We start from the raw sequence: 20,120 nt of genomic DNA, 5'->3' as shown, positions 1-20,120 counted from the left end.
GTGACTAAGACTTAAACTACAGTTTTTGTTCAAAGTAGATTTCTTACCAATCTTTTTTTCCCCCCTGCCATCGATGACTCTCTCTCAGGCAGAACCTTCCACAGAAGCACAAAGGACTGGTTTTCCTTGTCTTTCTAGGAAAGATCTTTGCCTATGCAGGTGTCTCACCTATATGCAGTTTCCAGAGACTTCAAACCCCACGCCCCCCCAGCTGAAGGGCCCATCTTTCTCAGCTTGCAAGAGTTCTGCTCCCTTATGTGTGCCTAGTGACAGATGCTAAAGACGGCTTCTGTCCTTGCTTATATCTTCCAAAGTTAATTGACCTTGTTTCAAGAAGCAGGATGACCTCATGTTGTTCTTCCCTTCCTGTGGGCTTCCCATCCCCTTGCTGATAACTATGTAAACAGGTCTTCCATTGTTTTTGGTCACACCTTGCTTAATCTCATTGGAGACAGGGAGATAGGTGCTTCCCTCCTATATGGGAGGGAACCATTTCCTTCTTGGCTTGGTCACAGACTGTAAAGCATAATATTAATGGGTATCCATAGCGCCTTATGTAGTGTTAATGCAGACAATTCACAACATCAATCACCAGTGTGTCATTAGGTTCCAGAAAAGACCTTACTTGATACACTTTTATAATACAGTAATATTGTATAGAAGCAGTTGATTCAATTGCCTTTCACTTAGGATTCAGCCCCCATGTCTTTACAGACCAGTAAACCTTTGCAATGTATTCTTTTAAAAGTAAAACTCAGTCCAAGCTACTTTCTCTCGCTGCGGTTTAGATGCCATGCTGTCTCCTTCCCCACTTGTTAGCTTGATATCTTTGTTTACCAAATTTGTAATTAGACCTTCATTGTCTCTGCCTGATGACTGGGCTGGACAGAGAAGCAAATACATATTTCCTTTGTCTAAGGGAGCCTGTGCTTATGCATTGCTCGCCAAACACATTTTAAGAATATAATTCTAGCACATATTTATAATTGTTTGTACATCCCTGTGCATGCACCATACAAGAATATTAATGAATGAGTTATTAATTTTCCAGTGATATATTTTACATGACAACTTTTAGATACATATTATAAGTACAGTGAGTTGGGGTACATTGAATTGGTCACTCCTTCCCCTCTGGCACTGGGATGCTCTTAGGGTTGTAATTCCCCCACCACATAAAGAGATGGAGAAGTAGAGCTAGGTTACATATGAACAAGGAGAAAGCTATAGAGATACCCACTTTCCTTGTCAGAGGATGGAGGGAAATGGAAGAAAGAGTGGAAAGCCTCCAACAATATCTTCCCCTGTCAAGATACTTCATTGATGCCCTATGTTTTACCACATCAATTCACATTCTTTGTGTTGGCCTTTAAGAATCTGCACAGCTATACTTCTGTTTTCTTATATTTCTTCTTTTATGCACTATGCTTTGCAATTCATATCTCCTTGATACTCCCTTTGTCTCCTTCTCCATCCCCCACCCCAATAATCCCACGTCCCAGCAGCCAAGACAGTGTAAAAGAGGGTAGAAAGACCCCTTCCCAGCAACCAGGGCAGAGAGGAGGACAAGAGAGAAAAGTAGATTGAGCAGAGTCCATCTACATGCCAGCAGATAGGAAAAGAGAGAGAGAAAACTTTGTCTTTAAATTGCCCTGACATATTTCCAGCCCAAGTGATACAGATACTTTTACATATGGCAATTGACCTCCAACAGCACAAGCATAGACAAGCATTACATGGACAAGCATAGCCTACAAAAATAAATAAATACTACTCTTTACACAGATAAAGCAACTCTGTGGCTTTAGTATTATTCAGATTTATACATCTGTGTAATGGGGTGCAAAGATATTATCAGTAAATCTGAAGTTAACTTCCACCCAACTTTCCCTTCTCTTTACATAGGTGCTGAGAAGGGAGGACTATAAATATGGCTTGCCTGGGAGGCAGAGGCAAGAGAAAACCTTCAAAAACGGAGAGTTCCACCCCCAGGGCTAGAAAGACTTTGCTGAACCTCTTACCTGGGGAACTGTATTGTTAACATTCCGATTATATTACATTATTAAGTTTTTTGCTGGGGGAGGGGGGCGAAGAGAAGGTTGTTACAAGCATTAACCCTTGAGGCAGAGACTTGGCTGACTATAAGTGTTTTTTCTCCTGTGTCATTCCATAATCTTACAGTCCCTTTCATGCATACTGTTGGAAACTCTACACCCACTAGAGTGTTTTCACATAAGGGCCTCCAGCTTCACATGTTGCTGTTTCCTCTCTGAAACCCAACATGTCCAAAGCTAATGAACTCAATGCTTTTTTTGCCTCTGTCTTCACTAACAAGGTCAGCTCCCAGACTGCTGCGCTGAGCATCACAACATGGGGAGTAGATGGCCAGCCCTCTCTGGAGAAAGAGGTGGTTAGGGACTATTTAGAAAAGCTGGACGTGCACAAGTCCATGGGGCCGGTCGAGCTGCATCCGAGAGTGCTAAAGGAATTGGCAGCTGTGATTGCAGAGCCATTGGCCATTATCTTTGAAAACTCGTGGCGAACAGGGGAAGTCCCAGATGACTGGAAAAAGGCTAATGTCGTGCCAATCTTCAAAAAAGGGAAGAAGGAGGATCCTGGGAACTACAGGCCAGTCAGCCTCACCTCAGCTCCCGGAAAAATCATGGAGCAGGTCCTCAAAGAATCAATCCTGAAGCACTTACATGAGAGGAAAGTGATCAGGAACAGTCAGCATGGATTCACCAAGGGAAGGTCATGCCTGACTAATCTAATCGCCTTCTATGATGAGATTACTGGTTCTGTGGATGAAGGGAAAGCAGTGGATGTATTGTTTCTTGACTTTAGCAAAGCTTTTGACACGGTCTCCCACAGTATTCTTGTCAGCAAGTTAAAGAAGTGTGGGTTGGATGAATGCACTATAAGGTGGGTAGAAAGCTGGCTAGATTGTCGGGCTCAACGGGTAGTGATCAATGGCTCCATGTCTAGTTGGCAGCCGGTGTCAAGTGGAGTGCCCCAGGGGTCGGTCCTGGGGCCGGTTTTGTTCAATATCTTCATAAATGATCTAGAGGATGGTGTGGATTGCACTCTCAGCAAATTTGAGGACGATACTAAACTAGGAGGAGTGGTAGATACGCTGGAGGGTAGGGATAGGATACAGAGGGACCTAGACAAATTAGAGGATTGGGCCAAAAGAAATCTGATGAGGTTCAATAAGGATAAGTGCAGGGTCCTGCACTTAGGACAGAAGAACCCAATGCACAGCTACAGACTAGGGACCGAATGGCTAGGCAGCAGTTCTGCGGAAAAGGACCTAGGGGTGACAGTGGACGAGAAGCTGGATATGAGTCAGCAGTGTGCCCTTGTTGCCAAGAAGGCCAATGGCATTTTGGGATGTATGAGTAGGGGCATAGCGAGCAGATCGAGGGACGTGATCGTTCCCCTCTATTCGACATTGGTGAGGCCTTATCTGGAGTACTGTGTCCAGTTTTGGGCCCCACACTACAAGAAGGATGTGGATAAATTGGAGAGAGTCCAGCGAAGGGCAACAAAAATGATTAGGGGTCTGGAACACATGACTTATGAGGAGAGGCTGAGGGAACTGGGATTGTTTAGTCTACAGAAGAGAAGAATGAGGGGGGATTTGATAGCTGCTTTCAACTACCTGAGAGGTGGTTCCAGAGAGGATGGTTCTAGACTATTCTCAGTGGTAGAAGAGGACAGGACAAGGAGTAATGGTCTCAAGTTGCAGTGGGGGAGGTTTAGGTTGGATATTAGGAAAAACTTTTTCACTACGAGAGTGGTGAAACACTGGAATGCGTTACCTAAGGAGGTGGTAGAATCTCCTTCCTTAGAAGTTATTAAGGTCAGGCTTAACAAAGCCCTGGCTGGGATGATTTAATTGGGGATTGGTCCTGCTTAGAGCAGGGGGTTGGACTAGATGACCTCCTGAGGTCCCTTCCAACCCGATATGCTTTGATTCTATGGATAACCCATGTTTGTCCATATCCATGGTCTCCCAAATCTGATTGAGGGATGCAATTCATCTTTTGGTTCTGGTGGGAGGGACTGCAAATTTTGGGGGTCCATGCCTCTGCTCTGCATAACATCCTCAGACCAATGGTCAAACAAAGAAAGTAAACCAAATCTTGGAATAGTATCTATGATGCTACACCAACTATCATTGGGATGACTGGTCCTCACTATTACCATAAGCAGAAAAAGCTTCCACAGGTCAGAGCCCTTTCTTTGCAAACTACAAGTTCCACACAAAGTTACCTGTATCCTCCTCCTATCCAGCAGCATCAGATTAGATTCAACAGATAATCAGACTCAGGAGAGACTGAAAGGCCATCTTGAAAAAGCACAACTGGATTATAAAAGGCATGCAGACCAGCACAGTCAACCAAGACTCCCTTATTCAGTAGGGGATCAGGTACAGCTCTCAACAAAACATCTTTGTACAGACAGACTTTCCTGCAAACTAGTTCCTGGGTCCCTATCGAATCTGATGACAGATCAACCCAGTCACTTTTGAGCTCCACCTGCCTCAACCCTCAGGATCCATCTGCTTTTCCATGTTTCAATGCTAAAACATATGCAGAAAACCCCTTCCCTCAGTGGGAGCAACCATCTCCTCCACTGGTATGCACGCAAGGCCATGAAAGTATATCATTGAGGAGGTCCTTGATTCCAAGTTTAAGTGGGACAAATTCTGGTACCTATTCAACTGGGAAGGGTATGGCCCAAAGGTGCATACATAGGAACTGGCAGAAAACATTCATGCCTCTATTCAAGGTGTTCCACAAAAACCACAGAGAAACGCGGTTCAGCACCCCACCAGGATACCCCTAGGGGAGAGGATACTGTCGTGACCCCCTGGGTCTTGAACCTGGGTCTGCTGGGTTCCCAGTTGACTGTCAGCTCCCCGCTCCCACCCAGCAGGTCACTACTAACTGATTGACCAAAGAGATGATGAAACCTGAAGCTACATCTGGGTCCTGATTGGAGGAACACCAGAACCTCTGATTGGGTTTAAATAGGAAGCCCTGACCAAAGAGAGGCACAGGAAGTTGTCTGCACAACTGGGCTCTACCTGGCTGCTATATCGGACCCTGCCTTCTCAACTCACTCCCAAAAAAAAGTCACTAGAATTTTTATTGTAATCCAAAAGGAAACCAAAAACATCAAACAGAACAAATCAAAAACAAAAACATACATACATCACCTTCAGGAGAAAACAAAACAGAGTATTCTAACTCAAAAGGTGAAAGTTTCAGACCAGTTTTATTACTTTGCAGTTATACAGTACGTTACAAACAATGAGCCAGATTATCTGCCCTGCTGTGTGCAAAAGGGATGGAATCTTCCTCTAATTTCCCTGCTGAGGATACCAACACCATGGGGGAGTCCCCAGAAGAGAAAAAGACGACACAGCTAGCTCATAATCACCATTCCCTGTAGCCTGTTACGGGGGGGAGCGGGTCCTATTGCGGGCATGCAGAGGATGTGGCTAATGTACACTATGCTCCAGCTATGCTCAGCTGGAGAGTGTCACTTAGGGACCACTGCCAGCTAGCACAAACTAGAGTGGCATGTAAACTGCTCTAACTTGCACCAGGGACACGGCAAGAATCAGGAAGCCATAATCAGCTCCTTAACAGCGTCTCTTCTCTGCTGTATTCAGTCTAGGCTGAGTGCAGCATAGAATTTAGCTACTTCACAGATCTTGCCTTAACTGTCTATCCCACCCCAGCCCTCTTGCTAAATTCAAATTTAGTATTCAATTTACTAGCACTAATTTGTTGATTAAGGAGGTAAGTAGTAAACAATTAATCTCAACATAAAAGATGATTAACTGTCAGACCATTAAGACTGTGTGTGTGTGCATGCATTCACTGAGGACGAAAAGGTGTACAGTGAGAAGGATAGGGTCAATACCACAGCAGCATCCAGTATGATGCCACATGGCATACATGCAGAAAATAGGGATTTAGAAGTTAAAATACTTACTCAGCAGGCACTTTAGTCTTAATGGATGAGACACAAACTTGGAAATCATGAGGCTGGTTTTGATATCAAGTTCCTGTGAAACCCTCTGTGAGTCACTCTCTCAGAGCCTCTACTTCACCATTTGTACAACGGAGATAACAACAAACTATATCTTAGCCTTGACCTAGACAGTGGTGACAGCTTTATCCCTATGTCACGTATGCAGTCACATGAGGCCCTGTTCTTCCAGGGGTCTCATAACACACTGACCTGACCCATCAGCTAGAGTGCGATCCTTAATTCTTTCTCTTGTCCTATCGAACTCTGGTGCCAGGAGTAGTGGAAGTCCTCCTCACATCATTGCTTGGAAAGCTGCATGTCAGCTCCACCTAGTGGCATTCTGGTCCAAGTAGAAGTGCCACTTGTTTTTGAAAAAAGAAAAGGAGTACTTGTGGCACCTGAGAGTGTAGCTCACGAAAGCTTATGCTCAAATAAATGTGTTAGTCGCTAAGGTGCCACAAGTACTCCTTTTCTTTTTGTGGATATAGACTAACACGACTGCTACTCTGAAACTTGTTTTTGAGTCTGCACAGTCTTTAATAAGGTTAAGGAGTTCTGCAATCAGACACCCAGGTGGGAATGGACAACATCGTAAGTGGGGAGGAAGATACATGGGCCATGCAGATATTTCACCTAGAGCCAGACCTGTCAAACAGATTAGCTGCTCATGAACTAAATTCTGCCTTTACAACTGTATTCAATTCTAGACTTTCTTACTGAATTCCAGCTTTACAGGGAACACTGTCCCAACTACCCCTGCCTTCTTAGGCAGACAATTTATTCTCTTTGTTCACTTAATCTTGGGTTTTCTTCCACAGCTTTACTAGCATATTCCAACCCTAACCTATATGAGCCATCTCTCTAATGTGTAGTGTACCAAATTCATTCCAAGTCAATGGCACTAGAGATTAATTTAGGTTTCAATTTTGGAAATAGGATTGGGTATTTGCAATAATGATCAGTAGAGGTAAAAACAAGGGACACACTGTCCCCAAGCACCAACTCTTGGCATATCCCTTACCTGCAGCAATCTGTGTTCCAGGGTAGCTAGTTCCAAGTACTGGGTGTCTTCCCGGGATACTCGATCCAAACGATCGCGAACTTCCTTCAGTTTGATTTGCTGGGCTTCTACGCTCTCACGAGCTTCTCGTACAATTCCTCGAGCTACCATAAACACTTTTTCAGCCTGAAAAGAGGGAATGTAAGCAGGTTCCCGTTTATCACTAAGTAGGTCTAAATTGCTGACTTCATGGATGTGAATTTGGAGAAGGGAGATTTCTCATTTAACAAGTCCAGAAGACAAGCTACTAGGGCTGAACACATTCATAATATTAATTCATTCCTCAGTTCATTTCCAGCAAAGAAGATATACAGCTGCTCCTTTTAAAAAGTTCAGTGAAGGAATCTCCTTTGTACTGGCGAACTGAGTACTATATCTGCAGTCTCTGTGACCCACGGATCTCAGTGTCAATTAGCAGAGGACACAGGGATGTATAAGGTTTACAGTAGGGCTGTCAAGTGATTAAAAAAATTAATTGTGTGATTAATTGCACTGTTAATAGAATATTATTTATATAAATATTTTTGGATGTTTTCCACATTTTCCAATATATTGATTTCAATTACAACACAGAATACAAAGTGTACAGTGCTCACTTTTTGTTTATTTTTTATTATTTGCACTGTAAAAACAAAAGAAATAGTATTTTCCAATTCACTTAATACAAGTACTATAGTGCAATCTCTTTATCATGAAAGTTGAACTTACAAATGTAGAATTATGTACAAAAAATAACTGCATTCAAAAATAAAACAAAGGCCACTCAGTCCTACTTCTTGTTCAGCCAATCGCTCAGACAAACATGTTTGTTTACATTTGCAGGAGATAATGTTGCCCGCTTCTTGTTCACAATGTCACCTGAAAGTGAGAACAGGCATTTGCATGGCACTCTTGTAGCCAGTGTTGCAAGATATTTACATGCCAGATGTGCTAAAGATTCATATGTCCCTTCATGCTTTAATCACCATTCCAGAGGACATTCATCAATGCTGATGATGGGTACTGCTCTATAACAATCCAAAGCAGTGCAGACCGACGCACGTTCATTTTCATCATCTGAGTCAGATGCCACCAGCAGAAGGTTGATTTTCTCTTTTGGTGGATCAGGTTCTGTAGTTTCTGCATCACAGTGTTGCTCTTTTAAGACTTCTGAAAGCATGCACGAAACCCCTTCCCTCTCAGATTTTTGAAGGCACTTCAGATTCTTAAATCTTGTGTTGAATGCTGTAGCTAGCTTTAAAAATCTCGCATTGGCACCTTCTTTGCGTTTTGCCAAATCTGTAGTGAAAGTGTTCTTAAAACAAACACCATGCTGGGTCATCATCCGAGATTGCTATAACATGAAATTTATGGTAGAACGTGGGTAAAACAAAGGCAGGAGACACATAATTTTCCCCATAGGAGTACAGTCACAAATTTAATTAACGCATTATTTTTTTAACAAAAGTTATCAGCATGGAAGCATGTCCTCTGGAATGGTAGCCGAAGCATGAAGGGCCATTCGAATGTTTAGCATATCTGGCACATAAATACCTTGCAATGCCGGTTACAAAAGCATCATGCAAACATCTGTTCTCACTTTCAGGTGACATTGTCAATAAGAAGCTGGCACCATTATCTCCCATAAATGTAAACAAACTTGTTTCTATTAGCAATTGGCTGCACAAGAAGTAGGACTGAATGGACCTGTAGGCTCTAGAGTTTTACATTGTTTGTTACATAACTGCACTCAAAAACAAAAACAAAAAAACAAACAAATCTACATTTGTAAGTTGCACTTTCCCGATAAAGAGATTGCACTATGGTTCTTGTATGAGGTGAACTGAAAAATACTATTTCTTTTATCATTTTTACAGCACAAATATTTGTAATCAAAAATAAATATAAAGTGAGCACTGTACACTTTGTATTTTGTGTTGTAACTGAAATAAATATATTTGAAAATGTAGAAAACCATCCCAAATATTTAATAAATTTCAATTGGTATTCTACTGTTTAACAGTGCGATTAAAATGGTGATTAACTTTTTTAATTGCAATTAATTTTTGGAGTTAATCGCGTGAGTCCTAGCTCACACGGATCGCCTAGATCTGTTATTTACATACTAGTTCTTCAAAGAGTGTCATGTGAGGTCTTTACTGAAAGCCTGTGTCACACTCGTCTTCATAATAATTGTGAAAGTGCTGATAACATGTAAGGAGTTACATGTATATACTGAAAACTATGCTCTTAAGGTCTATGTCTTTGGTCTGGTCACCAGAAGGTGAGAATACAGGTTTCTTCAGGCAAGAGATATTTATCTATATGTCTGATTACATGGAAATTGAGTATTATATGATTCACAATGGGAGCCTATTTACATTCTGAGAGGGAATTTACGGACGAAATAAACCAGCAGGAGGAAAAGTCCTGTTTATAAGTGAAGACAATGGATTTTTGAACTATTATAACAGTACCTATAGGTACAGAGCTACACTCTGAATCTTTTATTGAGGGGACAAGCTGAGAGCATGGCAGAGTGGGATCACAGCCTATCTGGCTGAAAAAGGCTGGTGGGCATTAGTAGGTTCTAGAATGAGTGTTATGATTTTATTTTATATGTAAACCTTTATTTCCAATACCTCCATCAACTTATTACTTGAATCTCTGTTCAGTGTGAAATAAACTTCTTGTGTTCATTAAAAATGTGTTTAAGGGCTGTGTGTTGAGCAGAGTGGTGATCCTGAGGTGAAACTAGTAAATTGGTGTGTACTATTCTTCTGGAAGTAGTGGATCTGTTAATTCTGGGAGCAACCAGTGGAATGGAGGCTGGGCACTCCAGAGGGATACGTGGAAGTCTCGGGGGTTGGAATGTACCTATCGTTAACCTGTAAAGAAACAGCAGGGCCCGCAGAGCAGTGTTTGTGTAACCACAGGCTGGTGATGTTGGGGAACTGAACCACAGCAAGCATAGACAAGACTTCCTTGTGCTAAAGGCAGGTGTTGGTGAGAAGCCTCCCAACCCTGGGTGCCCTAGAGAAGTGTCACAGTTTTCCTTTCTATTTCAAAGCTAGAACTTATGTTTTAACAAGACAACTCATCACTAGCCTTCCACGTTGTCTCCGTATGTTAACGATGCAAAGGATTACCTCTGTCACTTTTCCTTGAGCATCTCGAACTTCATTAAGACCAACAAACTCTTCATATCTATCCCACCAACTTTTGACCGTTGTAGAGATTCTTTTGAGGGAGTTTCTTCCCAAAACTTTCCCTACTTCCGTCATCCGATGAAAAAGTACCATGGCCATTTCCATTGCTGGCTTAGTCTCAGGCCTCTTAGGTCCTGGTGAGCAGTAAGTCCTCACTACATGTAAACTCATTCTTTGGCTCCTCAGTATAAACGAATGGCGATATTGCATGCCATACCATACTGAGGATATGGTAGCATTACACCTCATGAGATCTAAATCTTGAATCCAATCACTGATTAAAACCACTGCAAGGATAAAGAAGCAAAGAAGAGTCACAAAATGAAAAGGAAAAAATAAATACATACCTCTTAAATCTAATGTACATAAGGCTGTAAAAAGAGACATACGTGCTTGTTAAAAATTAAGACATTAACACTAATGATGGCTCCACAACCATTACTTACTTAGGCTGCACTAGGATACTTTCCATGGTTTTCATCAAAATGTTTATGTATGGCAGTTCTGCCATATATTCTTGCCTTCCTGCTACTCATAAGTATTCCCATGATGCCTCCTGATTACTAATTCACTCAAAGGACCTTGAGTAGTGGACTTTTGCAGAACTGGTAGCAATATAAACTGCCACAAAGAAGCATAGCACTCCAGCACAGAAGCAATTTACCTATGGATCTGTTTATTATACATTTCCACACTTGAGCTTAGCACTATTCTATTCCTGCTACTGATCCTGGGAGGAGGTGGGGGGAAGCAGAGGAAAAAAAGGGAAAGACAAAAAAAAAATCAATGAAGGGGGAAACAAAGACACCTTCCCCCAAGAGAAATTAAATACTGGAGTGGGGAAAGACAAATACACAAGGGACAGAGGTAAAACAGTGGGAGTGCCAAATTTAGTTTTCAACATAATTTCTCCACCTGTGAGTATCTGGAAAACTAAAATCTAAACATGAACCACCAAGATCATCAAATTAGCTCGTAGTGGCTCCACAGAAGGGGTTGCTTTCTGAAACAGGCTAGAAAGGTGTATATGTTGTTCCCCCACTCCCTCCAAAAGCAGATGCCCTATCAGTGTGAAATTTCACTGTTAACTTCTATGCCTTTTGAATTTTTGTTTGGCTTCACTTCACAGTTTTTAATTGGAAATCTTTTAAATTGGACTTTGGCTGAAATTTATCCATAGCCATTTTAGCTTTCATTGTTGACAGAAATCTTACAAAAACATTGACTCTCTATAGAAAACTTGGTAGCAAGTTGGGTCCCAAGTAGATCTGGTGCACACAGGTAGTTAAATAGGATTTAGGGGGTCTTATTAGCTAATTGATGAGGCTGGGTGCGTATAGATAAAACCTTCTCCACCAGAAGCTGCACTTTTATTTTGGTCAGATTTTATTCTACAGCGGAGAAGCAGTCATGTAGAGCTGCTTAAGGATAAAACAGTCTCATCAGCAGCACTTCTATCCACCACAGGACTGCCTCCTGGTTAAGCTTTTTTTTTTTTAAACCCATGGAAATTAATACAAGTTTTTTGCATGGGACTGCTGATAAACTGCCGCACAAACACATCTCGTTACATTACCTTAGAGTTAAGATTTTTTTCAAATATATTTTCTCACACCAGTGCAAACACTAATTGGAGGATCACAAGTTTCATTGCTCAAGTAGGCTGAGCTCTGTGTTATCCAGCTTAAGTGAAAACAGAGGGCTGGCTGCGGGGGACTGACTAAACTGGAGGGAAGTGCTCGCCTGTCCATCCACTGTATTGTGATGCAACATAACCACTGCATTTTGATGCCACATAACCACTGCAGGTAGTGAGTTCAATGAATGTAGAAGACACCTTGCTAAGTGTTGACAGCTTGTAGAAAGTTGATCACCTGTTCACTATAACTAAGGCTAAGATTTTGTCACGGTTATTTTTAGTAAAAGTCACGGACAGGTCACGGGCAATAAACAAAAATTCATGGAGGGGAGGTCACAGCATGGAGGGACACCAGAGCACAAGTGTCGGCTATCCATGCTTCCTTAGTGGACCCCAGTTTAATCGGCCCAGATGTCCAAGTGACGATTCAACCCTTCAAGTCAAACTCTTTTGACTTGCCTACAGCCAAGTTGCCGGTCCAATATAAGGGCTGGTCAGGAACGTGGACTTTTGCAGTCTATGATGATTATCCCATCCCCATGCTGTTGGGGGAAGACTTGGCCCATCACGTGAAGCTAGCCAAGAGGGTGGGAATTGTCACCCGCAGCCAGGCTAAGCAAGCTGTCACACCTAGCTCTGTTTCAGAAACTTCTACCAGGACCCAGTCAGAGGTGATGGAACCAGATCCCATGCCAACGTCTGCAACAGCAGTAGTGGATCCAGTCACAGAGACCCAGACAGAGCCAGTCCGAGAACCGGAACCGGCAGAACAACCAGCACCAGAACCATTGCCAGCACTGAATCCAGTACTTGCAACCCCAACACCAGAAGACCCCACCAAACCTGCACTGGCAGCAGCAGATAACCCTACACAAGAGGCTCAGCCAAAGCCTGAACCCCAACATAGTGCACCAGTGGACAGCAGTTCACAGTCAACGGAAACAGCCCCATCACTTGCATTGCTTCCAGAGGGACCAAGCCCAGGTCCACAATCCAATGAGGAACTGGTGTCTCCAGCATCAAGGGAACAGTTCCAGACCAAACAGAAAGCAGATGAAAGCCTCCAGAGAGCTTGGACGGCGGTACAGAGCAACCCACCGCCTCTCAGCTCTTTTAATCGATCCAGGTTTGTTGTAGAAAGAGGACTTTTATATAAGGAAACGCTTTCTGGTGGACACATCTGATGAAGTGAGCTGTAGCTCACGAAAGCTCATGCTCAAATAAATTGGTTAGTCTCTAAGGTGCCACAAGTACTCCTTTTCTTTTTGCGAATACAGACTAACACGGCTGTTCCTCTGAAACCAGGAAGACTGGCATCCTCAGAGACAATTGGTAGTTCCAACTAAGTACCGGGTAAAGCTATTAAGCTTAGCCCACGATCATCCTAGTGGCCATGCTGGGGTGAACAGAACCAAAGACCATTTGGGAAAGTCGTTCCACTGGGAGGGAATGGGCAAGGATGTTTCGACCTATGTCCAGTTTTGTGAGGTGTGCCAACAAATGGGAAAACCCCAAGACCAGGTGAAAGCCCCTCTCCAGCCACCCCCATAATTGAGGTTCCATTTCAGCAAGTAGCTGTGGATATTCTGGGTCTTTTTCTGACAAAGACACCCAGAAGAAAGCAGTACATACTGATTTGCATGGATTTTGCCACCTGATGGCTGGAAGCAGTAGCTCTAAGCAACACCAGGGCTAAAAGTGTGTGCCAGGCACTAACGGACATTTTTGCCAGGGTAGGTTGGCCCTCCAACATCCTTACAGATGCAGGAACTAATTTCCTGGCAGGAACTATGGAAACCCTTTGGGAAGCTCATGGGGTGAACCACTTGGTTGCCACCCCTTACCACCATTAAACAAATGGCCTGGTGGAGAAATTTAATGGAACTTTGGGGATACGTAAATGAGCACTGCAATGATTGGGACCTAGTGTTGCAGCAGTTGCTCTTTGCCTACAGAGCTGTACCACATCCCAGTTTAGGGTTTTCACCATTTGAACTTATATATGGCCGCCAGGTTAAGGGGCCATTACAGTTGGTGAAGCAGCTATGGGAGGGGTTTACATCTTCTCCAGGAACTAACATTTTGGACTTTGTAACCAACCTACAAAACACCCTCCGAACCTCTTTAGCCCTTGCTAAAGAAAACCTAAAAGATGCTCAAAAAGAGCAAAAAGCCTGGTATGATAAACATGCCAGAGAGTGGTCCTTCAAAGTAGGGGACCAGGTCATGGTCTTAAAGGCACTCCAGGCCCATAAAATGGAAGCGTCGTGGGAAGGGCCATTCACGGTCCAAGAGCGCCTGGGAGCTGTTAATTATCTCATAGCATTCCCCACCTCCAACCAAAAGCCTAAGGTGTACCATATTAATTCTCTAAAGCCCTTTTATTCCAGAGAATTAAAGGTTTGTCAGTTTACATCCCAAGGAGAAGATGACGCTGAGTGGCCTGAAGGTGTCTACTACGAAGGGAAAAGCGATGGTGGTGTGGAAGAGGTGAACCTCTCCATGACCCTTGGGCATATGCAGCGATAGCAGATCCAGGAGCTATGCACTAGCTGCACACCGACATTCTCAGCCACCCCAGGACTGACTGAACGGGCATACCACTCCATTAACACAGGTAACGCTTACCCAGTTAGAGCCCAACCTTACCGGGTGTCTCCTCAAGCTAAAACTGCTATAGAAAGGGAGATCCAGGATATGCTACAGATGGGTGTAATCTGCCCCTCTGGCAGTGCATGGGCCTCTCCTGTGGTTCTAGTTCCCAAATCAGATGGGGAGATACGTTTCTGCGTGGACTACCGTAAGCTAAATGCTGTAACTCGCCCAGACAACTATCCAAAGCCAAGCACAGATGAACTATTGGAGAAACTGGGATGGGCCCAGTTCATCTCTACCTTGGACTTAACCAAGGGGAATTGGCAGGTAACCGCTAGATGAATCTGCCAAGGAAAGGTCAGCCTTCATCACACGTCGGGCTGTATGAATTTAATGTGCTCCCTTTCAGGCTGCGGAATGCACCCGCCACCTTCCAAAAACTTGTAGATGGTCTCCTAGTGGGATTGGGAGACTATGCAGTCGCATACCTTGACAATGTGGCCATATTTTCAGATTCCTGGGCAGAACACCTGGAACATCTACAAAAAGTCTTTGAGAGCATAAGGGAGGCAGGACTAACTGTTAAGGCTAAGAAGTGTCAAATAGGCCTAAACAGAGTCACTTACCTTGGACACCAGGTGGGTCAAGGAACTATCAACCCCCTACAGGCCAAAGTGGATGCTATCCAAAAGTGGCCTGTCCCAAAGTCAAAGAAACAGGTCCAATCCTTCTTAGGCTTGGCTGGATATTACAGGCGATTTGTGCAGCAATACAGCCAAATTGTGCCACTGACAGACCTAACCAGAAAGGAACAGCCAAATGCAGTTCAGTGGACTGAAGAGTGTCAGAAGGCCATTAACCAGCTTAAAACGACACTCATGTCTGACCCTGTGCTAAGGGCCCCAGACTTTGACAAACCGTTCCTAGTAACCACAGATGCATCCGAGCGTGGTGTGGGAGCAGTCTTAATGCAGGAAGGATCGAATCAAGAGTTCCATCCTGTAGTGTTTCTCAGCAAGAAGCTGTCTGAGAGGGAAAGCCACTGGTTAATCAGTGAAAAGGAATGTTACACCATTGTCTACGCTCTGGAAAAGCTACGCCCATATGTTTGGGGACGGTGTTTCCACCTGCAAACCAACCATGCGGTGCTACAGTGGCTTCATACCGCCAAGGGAAATAACAAAAAACCTATTCGGTGGAGTTTAGCTCTCCAAGATTTTGATATACAACACATTTCAGGAGCGTCTAACAAAGTGGCTGATGCACTCTCCCGTGAAAGTTTCCCAGAATCAACTGGTTAAAATCGTCCTTGAGATGTGGAAAATATTCTTAGTCTTTATACAGTTAGTAGTATATTTAGAGGTGCATGTGTCTTATTAACTCTGTTTTCTCCTAGAGTTCCAGGAAGAAATCACAGCCAGTGTTTCACCTTATCTGTGATTTGGGGGGCGTGTCATAAATATAAAGGGAAGGGTAACCACCTTTCTGTATACAGTGCTATAAAATCCCTCCTGGCCAGAGGCAAAACCCTTTCACCTGTAAAGAGTTAAGAAGCTAAGGTAACTTCGCTGGCACCTGACCCATAATGACCAATGAGGGGACAAGATACTTTCAAATCTTGGGGGTGGGGATGACGGACGACAAAGGGTTCTTTCTGTCTGTGTGATGCTTTTGCCGGGAACAAATCAGAAATGCAAGCCTTCCAACTCCTGTTAAGTTAGTAAGTAATCTAGCTGGAAAAAGCGTTAGATTTTCTTTTGTTTAATGGCTGGTAAAATAAGCTGTGCTGGAGGGAATGTATATTCCTGTTTTTGTGTCTTTTTGTAACTTAAGGTTTTGCCTAGAGGGATTCTCTATGTTTTGAATCTGATTACCCAGTAAGGTATTTACCATCCTGATTTTACAGAAGCGTTTCTTTTACCTTTTCTTTAATTAAAATTCTTCTTTTAAGAACCTGATTGCTTTTTCACTGTTCTTAAGATCCCAGGGTTTGGGTCTGTGTTCACCTGTACCAATTGGTGAGGATTATTACCAAGCCTTCCCCAGGAAAGCGGGTGAAGGGTTTGGGGGGATATTTTGGGGGAAGATGTCTCCAAGTGGGCTCTTTCCCTGTTCTTTGGTTAAAACGCTTGGTGGTGGCAGCATACTGTTCAAGGACAAGGCAAAGTTTGTACCTTGGGGAAGTTTTTAACCTAAGTTGGTAAGAATAAGCTTAGGGGGGTCTTTCATGCAGGTCCCCACATCTGTACCCTAGAGTTCAGAGTGGGGAAGGAACCTTGACAACTCCAAGATCTCTTTCTTGAGTGGTAACAGTTAATTTAGACCCCATCATTTTGTATGTAGAGTTGGGCTTACTTTTTCCAAAGTGCATTACTTTGCACCTATCAACATTGAAAGCTTATGCTCAAATAAATTTGTTAGTCTCTAAGGTGCCACAAGTACTCCTTTTCTTTTTGCGAATACAGACTAACACGGCTGCTACTCTGAAACCTGTCATTAAGCAAGGCACCGAATTTAGCCGTATGGAGTGGAAATCTATCAACTTCATGAAAAAACTCGTATAGTGTGTATGGTATCACCCATTGTTTCATGTTCTCTGTGTATATAAATCTCTCCACTGTATTTTCCACTGAATGCATCCAATGAAGTGAGCTGTGGCTCACGAAAGCTTACGCTCAAATAAATTTGTTAGTCTCTAAGGTGCCACAAGTCCTCCTTTTCTTTTTGAGGATACAGACTAACACGGCTGCTACTCTGAAATCTGCCATTTTGTCACCCAGTTTAGTGAGATCCCTTTGTAACTCTTTGCAATCAGCTTTGGACTTAACTATCTTGAGAAATTTTGTATTCCTTGCAAATTTTGCCACCTCACTATTCACCCCCTTTTTCCAGATCATTTATGAATCAGTACTGGTCCCAACACAGATCCTTGGTGGAACCCCTTATTTACTTCTCTCCATTGTGAAAAATGACCTGCTATTCCTATCCCTTGTTTTCTATCTTTTTACCAGTCACTGATCCATGATAGGACCTTCCCTCTTATCCCATGACTCCTTACTTTGCTAAAGAGCCTTTGGTGAGGGACCTTGTCTAAGGCTTTCTGAAAGTACAAGTACATTATATCAACTGGATCACCCTTGTCCACATGCTTTACTCCTGAAAGCCCATGAAAGCTTATGCCCAAATAAATTTGTTAGTCTCTAAGGTGCCACAAGGACTCCTCGTTGTTTTTGTAATAAAGCAGTGAGGCAGGATTTCCCTTTACAAAAGCCGCGTTGACTCTTCCCCAATGTATTCTGTTTATCTATGTGTCTGAGAACTTAGTTTTTCCTATAGTTTCAACCAATTTGCCTGGAACTGAAGTTCAGCTTACTGGCTTGTAATGGACATGTGACGGTGCCCCCCTTATGGCTTTATGGAAATATTGTTATGAATATAGATATGACATAACTGGACTATGTTTTATGCTACATATGCCATATAACACATCTATGTAAAGGTTATGATCTACTGAATCTATTAATCCTATTCGCATGCATGTATCGGTTTTGTATTTGCAGTTATGAATATTGGCTGTGTACTGGCTTGATTTTTTAAGTAGCCTTTGTAAAGCATTTGGTCAGCGTCTTGAGAAAGGAATGTGCAAATTAAGTACCCAATCAAGAAGCATTTAACAAACAATGGATGTTGGAAGGTTCCAATCCACATAAGAAGTCTTCCTGGAGACATTCAAGATACCATGTGGGTAACGGCTGTCACCTGTAAGTTCTGAGTTATGCATGGACATGCGACTTGCCCATGTGACTCCAAAACTCACATCTTGTAGCTGGACTTTGCATAGGAGAGAGGAGGGGGTTTCCACCCACCAGAGAGTCTATTTAAGCCCGTGAGAGACCCCTTCATTTTGTCTTCAGCTTGCTCAAGAGATGGCCTCTCCACCCCAAAGGTTACCTGAAAGAAACTGGAACAAAGGACAGTAATGGGGCTGTGAGTGACTGCTGGACCCAGATTAGAAGGAGACTAGTCTGTAAAAGGAAGCTTACTGAGTGAGGATTTTATCTGTATTCAGTTTTATTACTGTACTAGACTTAGACTTGTGGGTTCTATTTTATTTTGCTTGGTAATTCACTTTGTTCTGTCTGCTACTACTTGGAACCACTTAAACCCCACTTTCTGTATTTAATAAAATCACTTTTTACTTATTAATTAACCCAGAGTATGTATTAATACCTGCGGGGGCAAACAGCTGTGCATATCTCTCTATCAGTGTTATAGAGGGCGAACAATTTATGAGTTTACCCTGTATAAGCTTTATACAGTTTGGACCCCATTGGGAGTTGGGCATCTGAGTGTTAAAAGACAGGAACACTTAAGTTGCTTTCAGTTAAGACTGTAGCACGTGCTACAGACCCTGGGTCTGTGTTGGAGCAGACTGGCGTGTCTGGGTCAACAAGACAGGGTGCTGGAGTCCCCAGCTGGCAGGGAAAGCAGGGACAGTAGTAGTCTTGGCACATCAGTTGGCAGCCCCTGGGGGTTTCTGTGATCCAATCCGTCACAGTACAAGACTGCCTCAGAAGCTTAAAGGCTGATTTAAGTGATAGGTTACATACCATAGTTCAGGGGTGGCCAAACTTACTGACCCTCCAAGCAACATACGACAGTCTTTAGAAGTTTGAGAGCCAGGGCACAACTGCTGGACCTCAAGGCTTCAGCTGGCAGGAGGCGCCTGCCGGGGCTTGAGGCTTCAGCCCTGCTCCTGCTGAACCCCCGAGCCCTGTTGTGCATGGCCTTTGGGGCTGAAGCACCAAGGCTCCCCCTCCCTACTGGGCAGAAGTCCCTACCCTAACACCCTGCTGCAAGGCAGAGGTCCCAAGAATTGTGAAAGGGGGGGAGCCAGCACCACGAGCTGCACTTTACCTGTAAAAGAGCCACATGTGGCTCGTGAGCCATAGTTTGGCCACCCTGCTATAGTTAGTAGTTCTGTAGTTTCATATCTGAGTTCCTTCAGAACACTTGGTTGAATATCATCTTGTCCAAAACCTTCTCTATTCACACTTCAGTCTGGGACAGTTCCTCACATTTATCACTTAAAGGGAATGGATCAGGTGTAGGGATATTCCCCACATCCTTTGCAGTGAAGACTGATGCAAAGAATTAATTTCATTTCTATGCAATGGCCTTGTCTTTCTTGAGTGCTCCTTTAGCACTTTGATCGTCCAGGGACCCCACTGACTGTTTGGAAGGCTTCCTGCTTCTGATGTACTTAAGAGTTTATGCTCTTCTACGTTCCTCACTAGGATTTGCCTTCCAATTTTTAAAGGATGTCTTTTTGCTTCTGTGACACCCTATGCTTCAGGGGAGCACCCTGTAACCTCCATATTCATCATTTGTATATAATTGTGATATTTCTTATAAAGCATGCTGTGTAAGGTATCATGGGAAAGGTTATTATCTGCTGAAAGCCACTGTTCTATCCAAATATGTATATCATTAGTACATATGAAGTTATGAGATTGTGCTGTATGGTTGTCACTACAATATGCTGTGAGTTGGAGATTGACCAGATATTAGTTCCGCAGAGACAACAACA

The 20,120-nt window shown here is 43.2% G+C and overlaps 1 protein-coding gene across 3 annotated transcripts in view; it reads right to left on the bottom strand.

Moving 5' to 3' along the window:
• The window catches only part of CCDC51 (coiled-coil domain containing 51), a 32,318-nt gene that overhangs the window by 10,330 nt on the left and 1,868 nt on the right, over positions 1-20,120 (bottom strand). Inside the window, exons 2-4 of one of the 3 annotated variants that reach the window (XM_075130145.1) lie at positions 18,397-18,491; positions 10,237-10,583; positions 7,070-7,234 (exon numbers count right to left, since the gene is read on the bottom strand). In XM_075130145.1, the coding sequence (XP_074986246.1) occupies positions 7,070-7,234; positions 10,237-10,583; positions 18,397-18,433 (549 nt within the window). In that variant the 5' untranslated portion in view covers positions 18,434-18,491. Of the gene's footprint in view, positions 1-7,069; positions 7,235-10,236; positions 10,584-18,347; positions 18,492-20,120 lie in introns of those variants that run through there. The other 2 variants (XM_075130146.1, XM_048857630.2) reach the window with 2 other exon arrangements.

The sequence above is a fragment of the Caretta caretta genome, chromosome 7, assembly GCF_965140235.1.
Source record: "Caretta caretta isolate rCarCar2 chromosome 7, rCarCar1.hap1, whole genome shotgun sequence".
NCBI classification, from domain to species: Eukaryota; Metazoa; Chordata; order Testudines; family Cheloniidae; genus Caretta; species Caretta caretta.
This window is presented reverse-complemented; position numbering and strand designations above follow the sequence as displayed.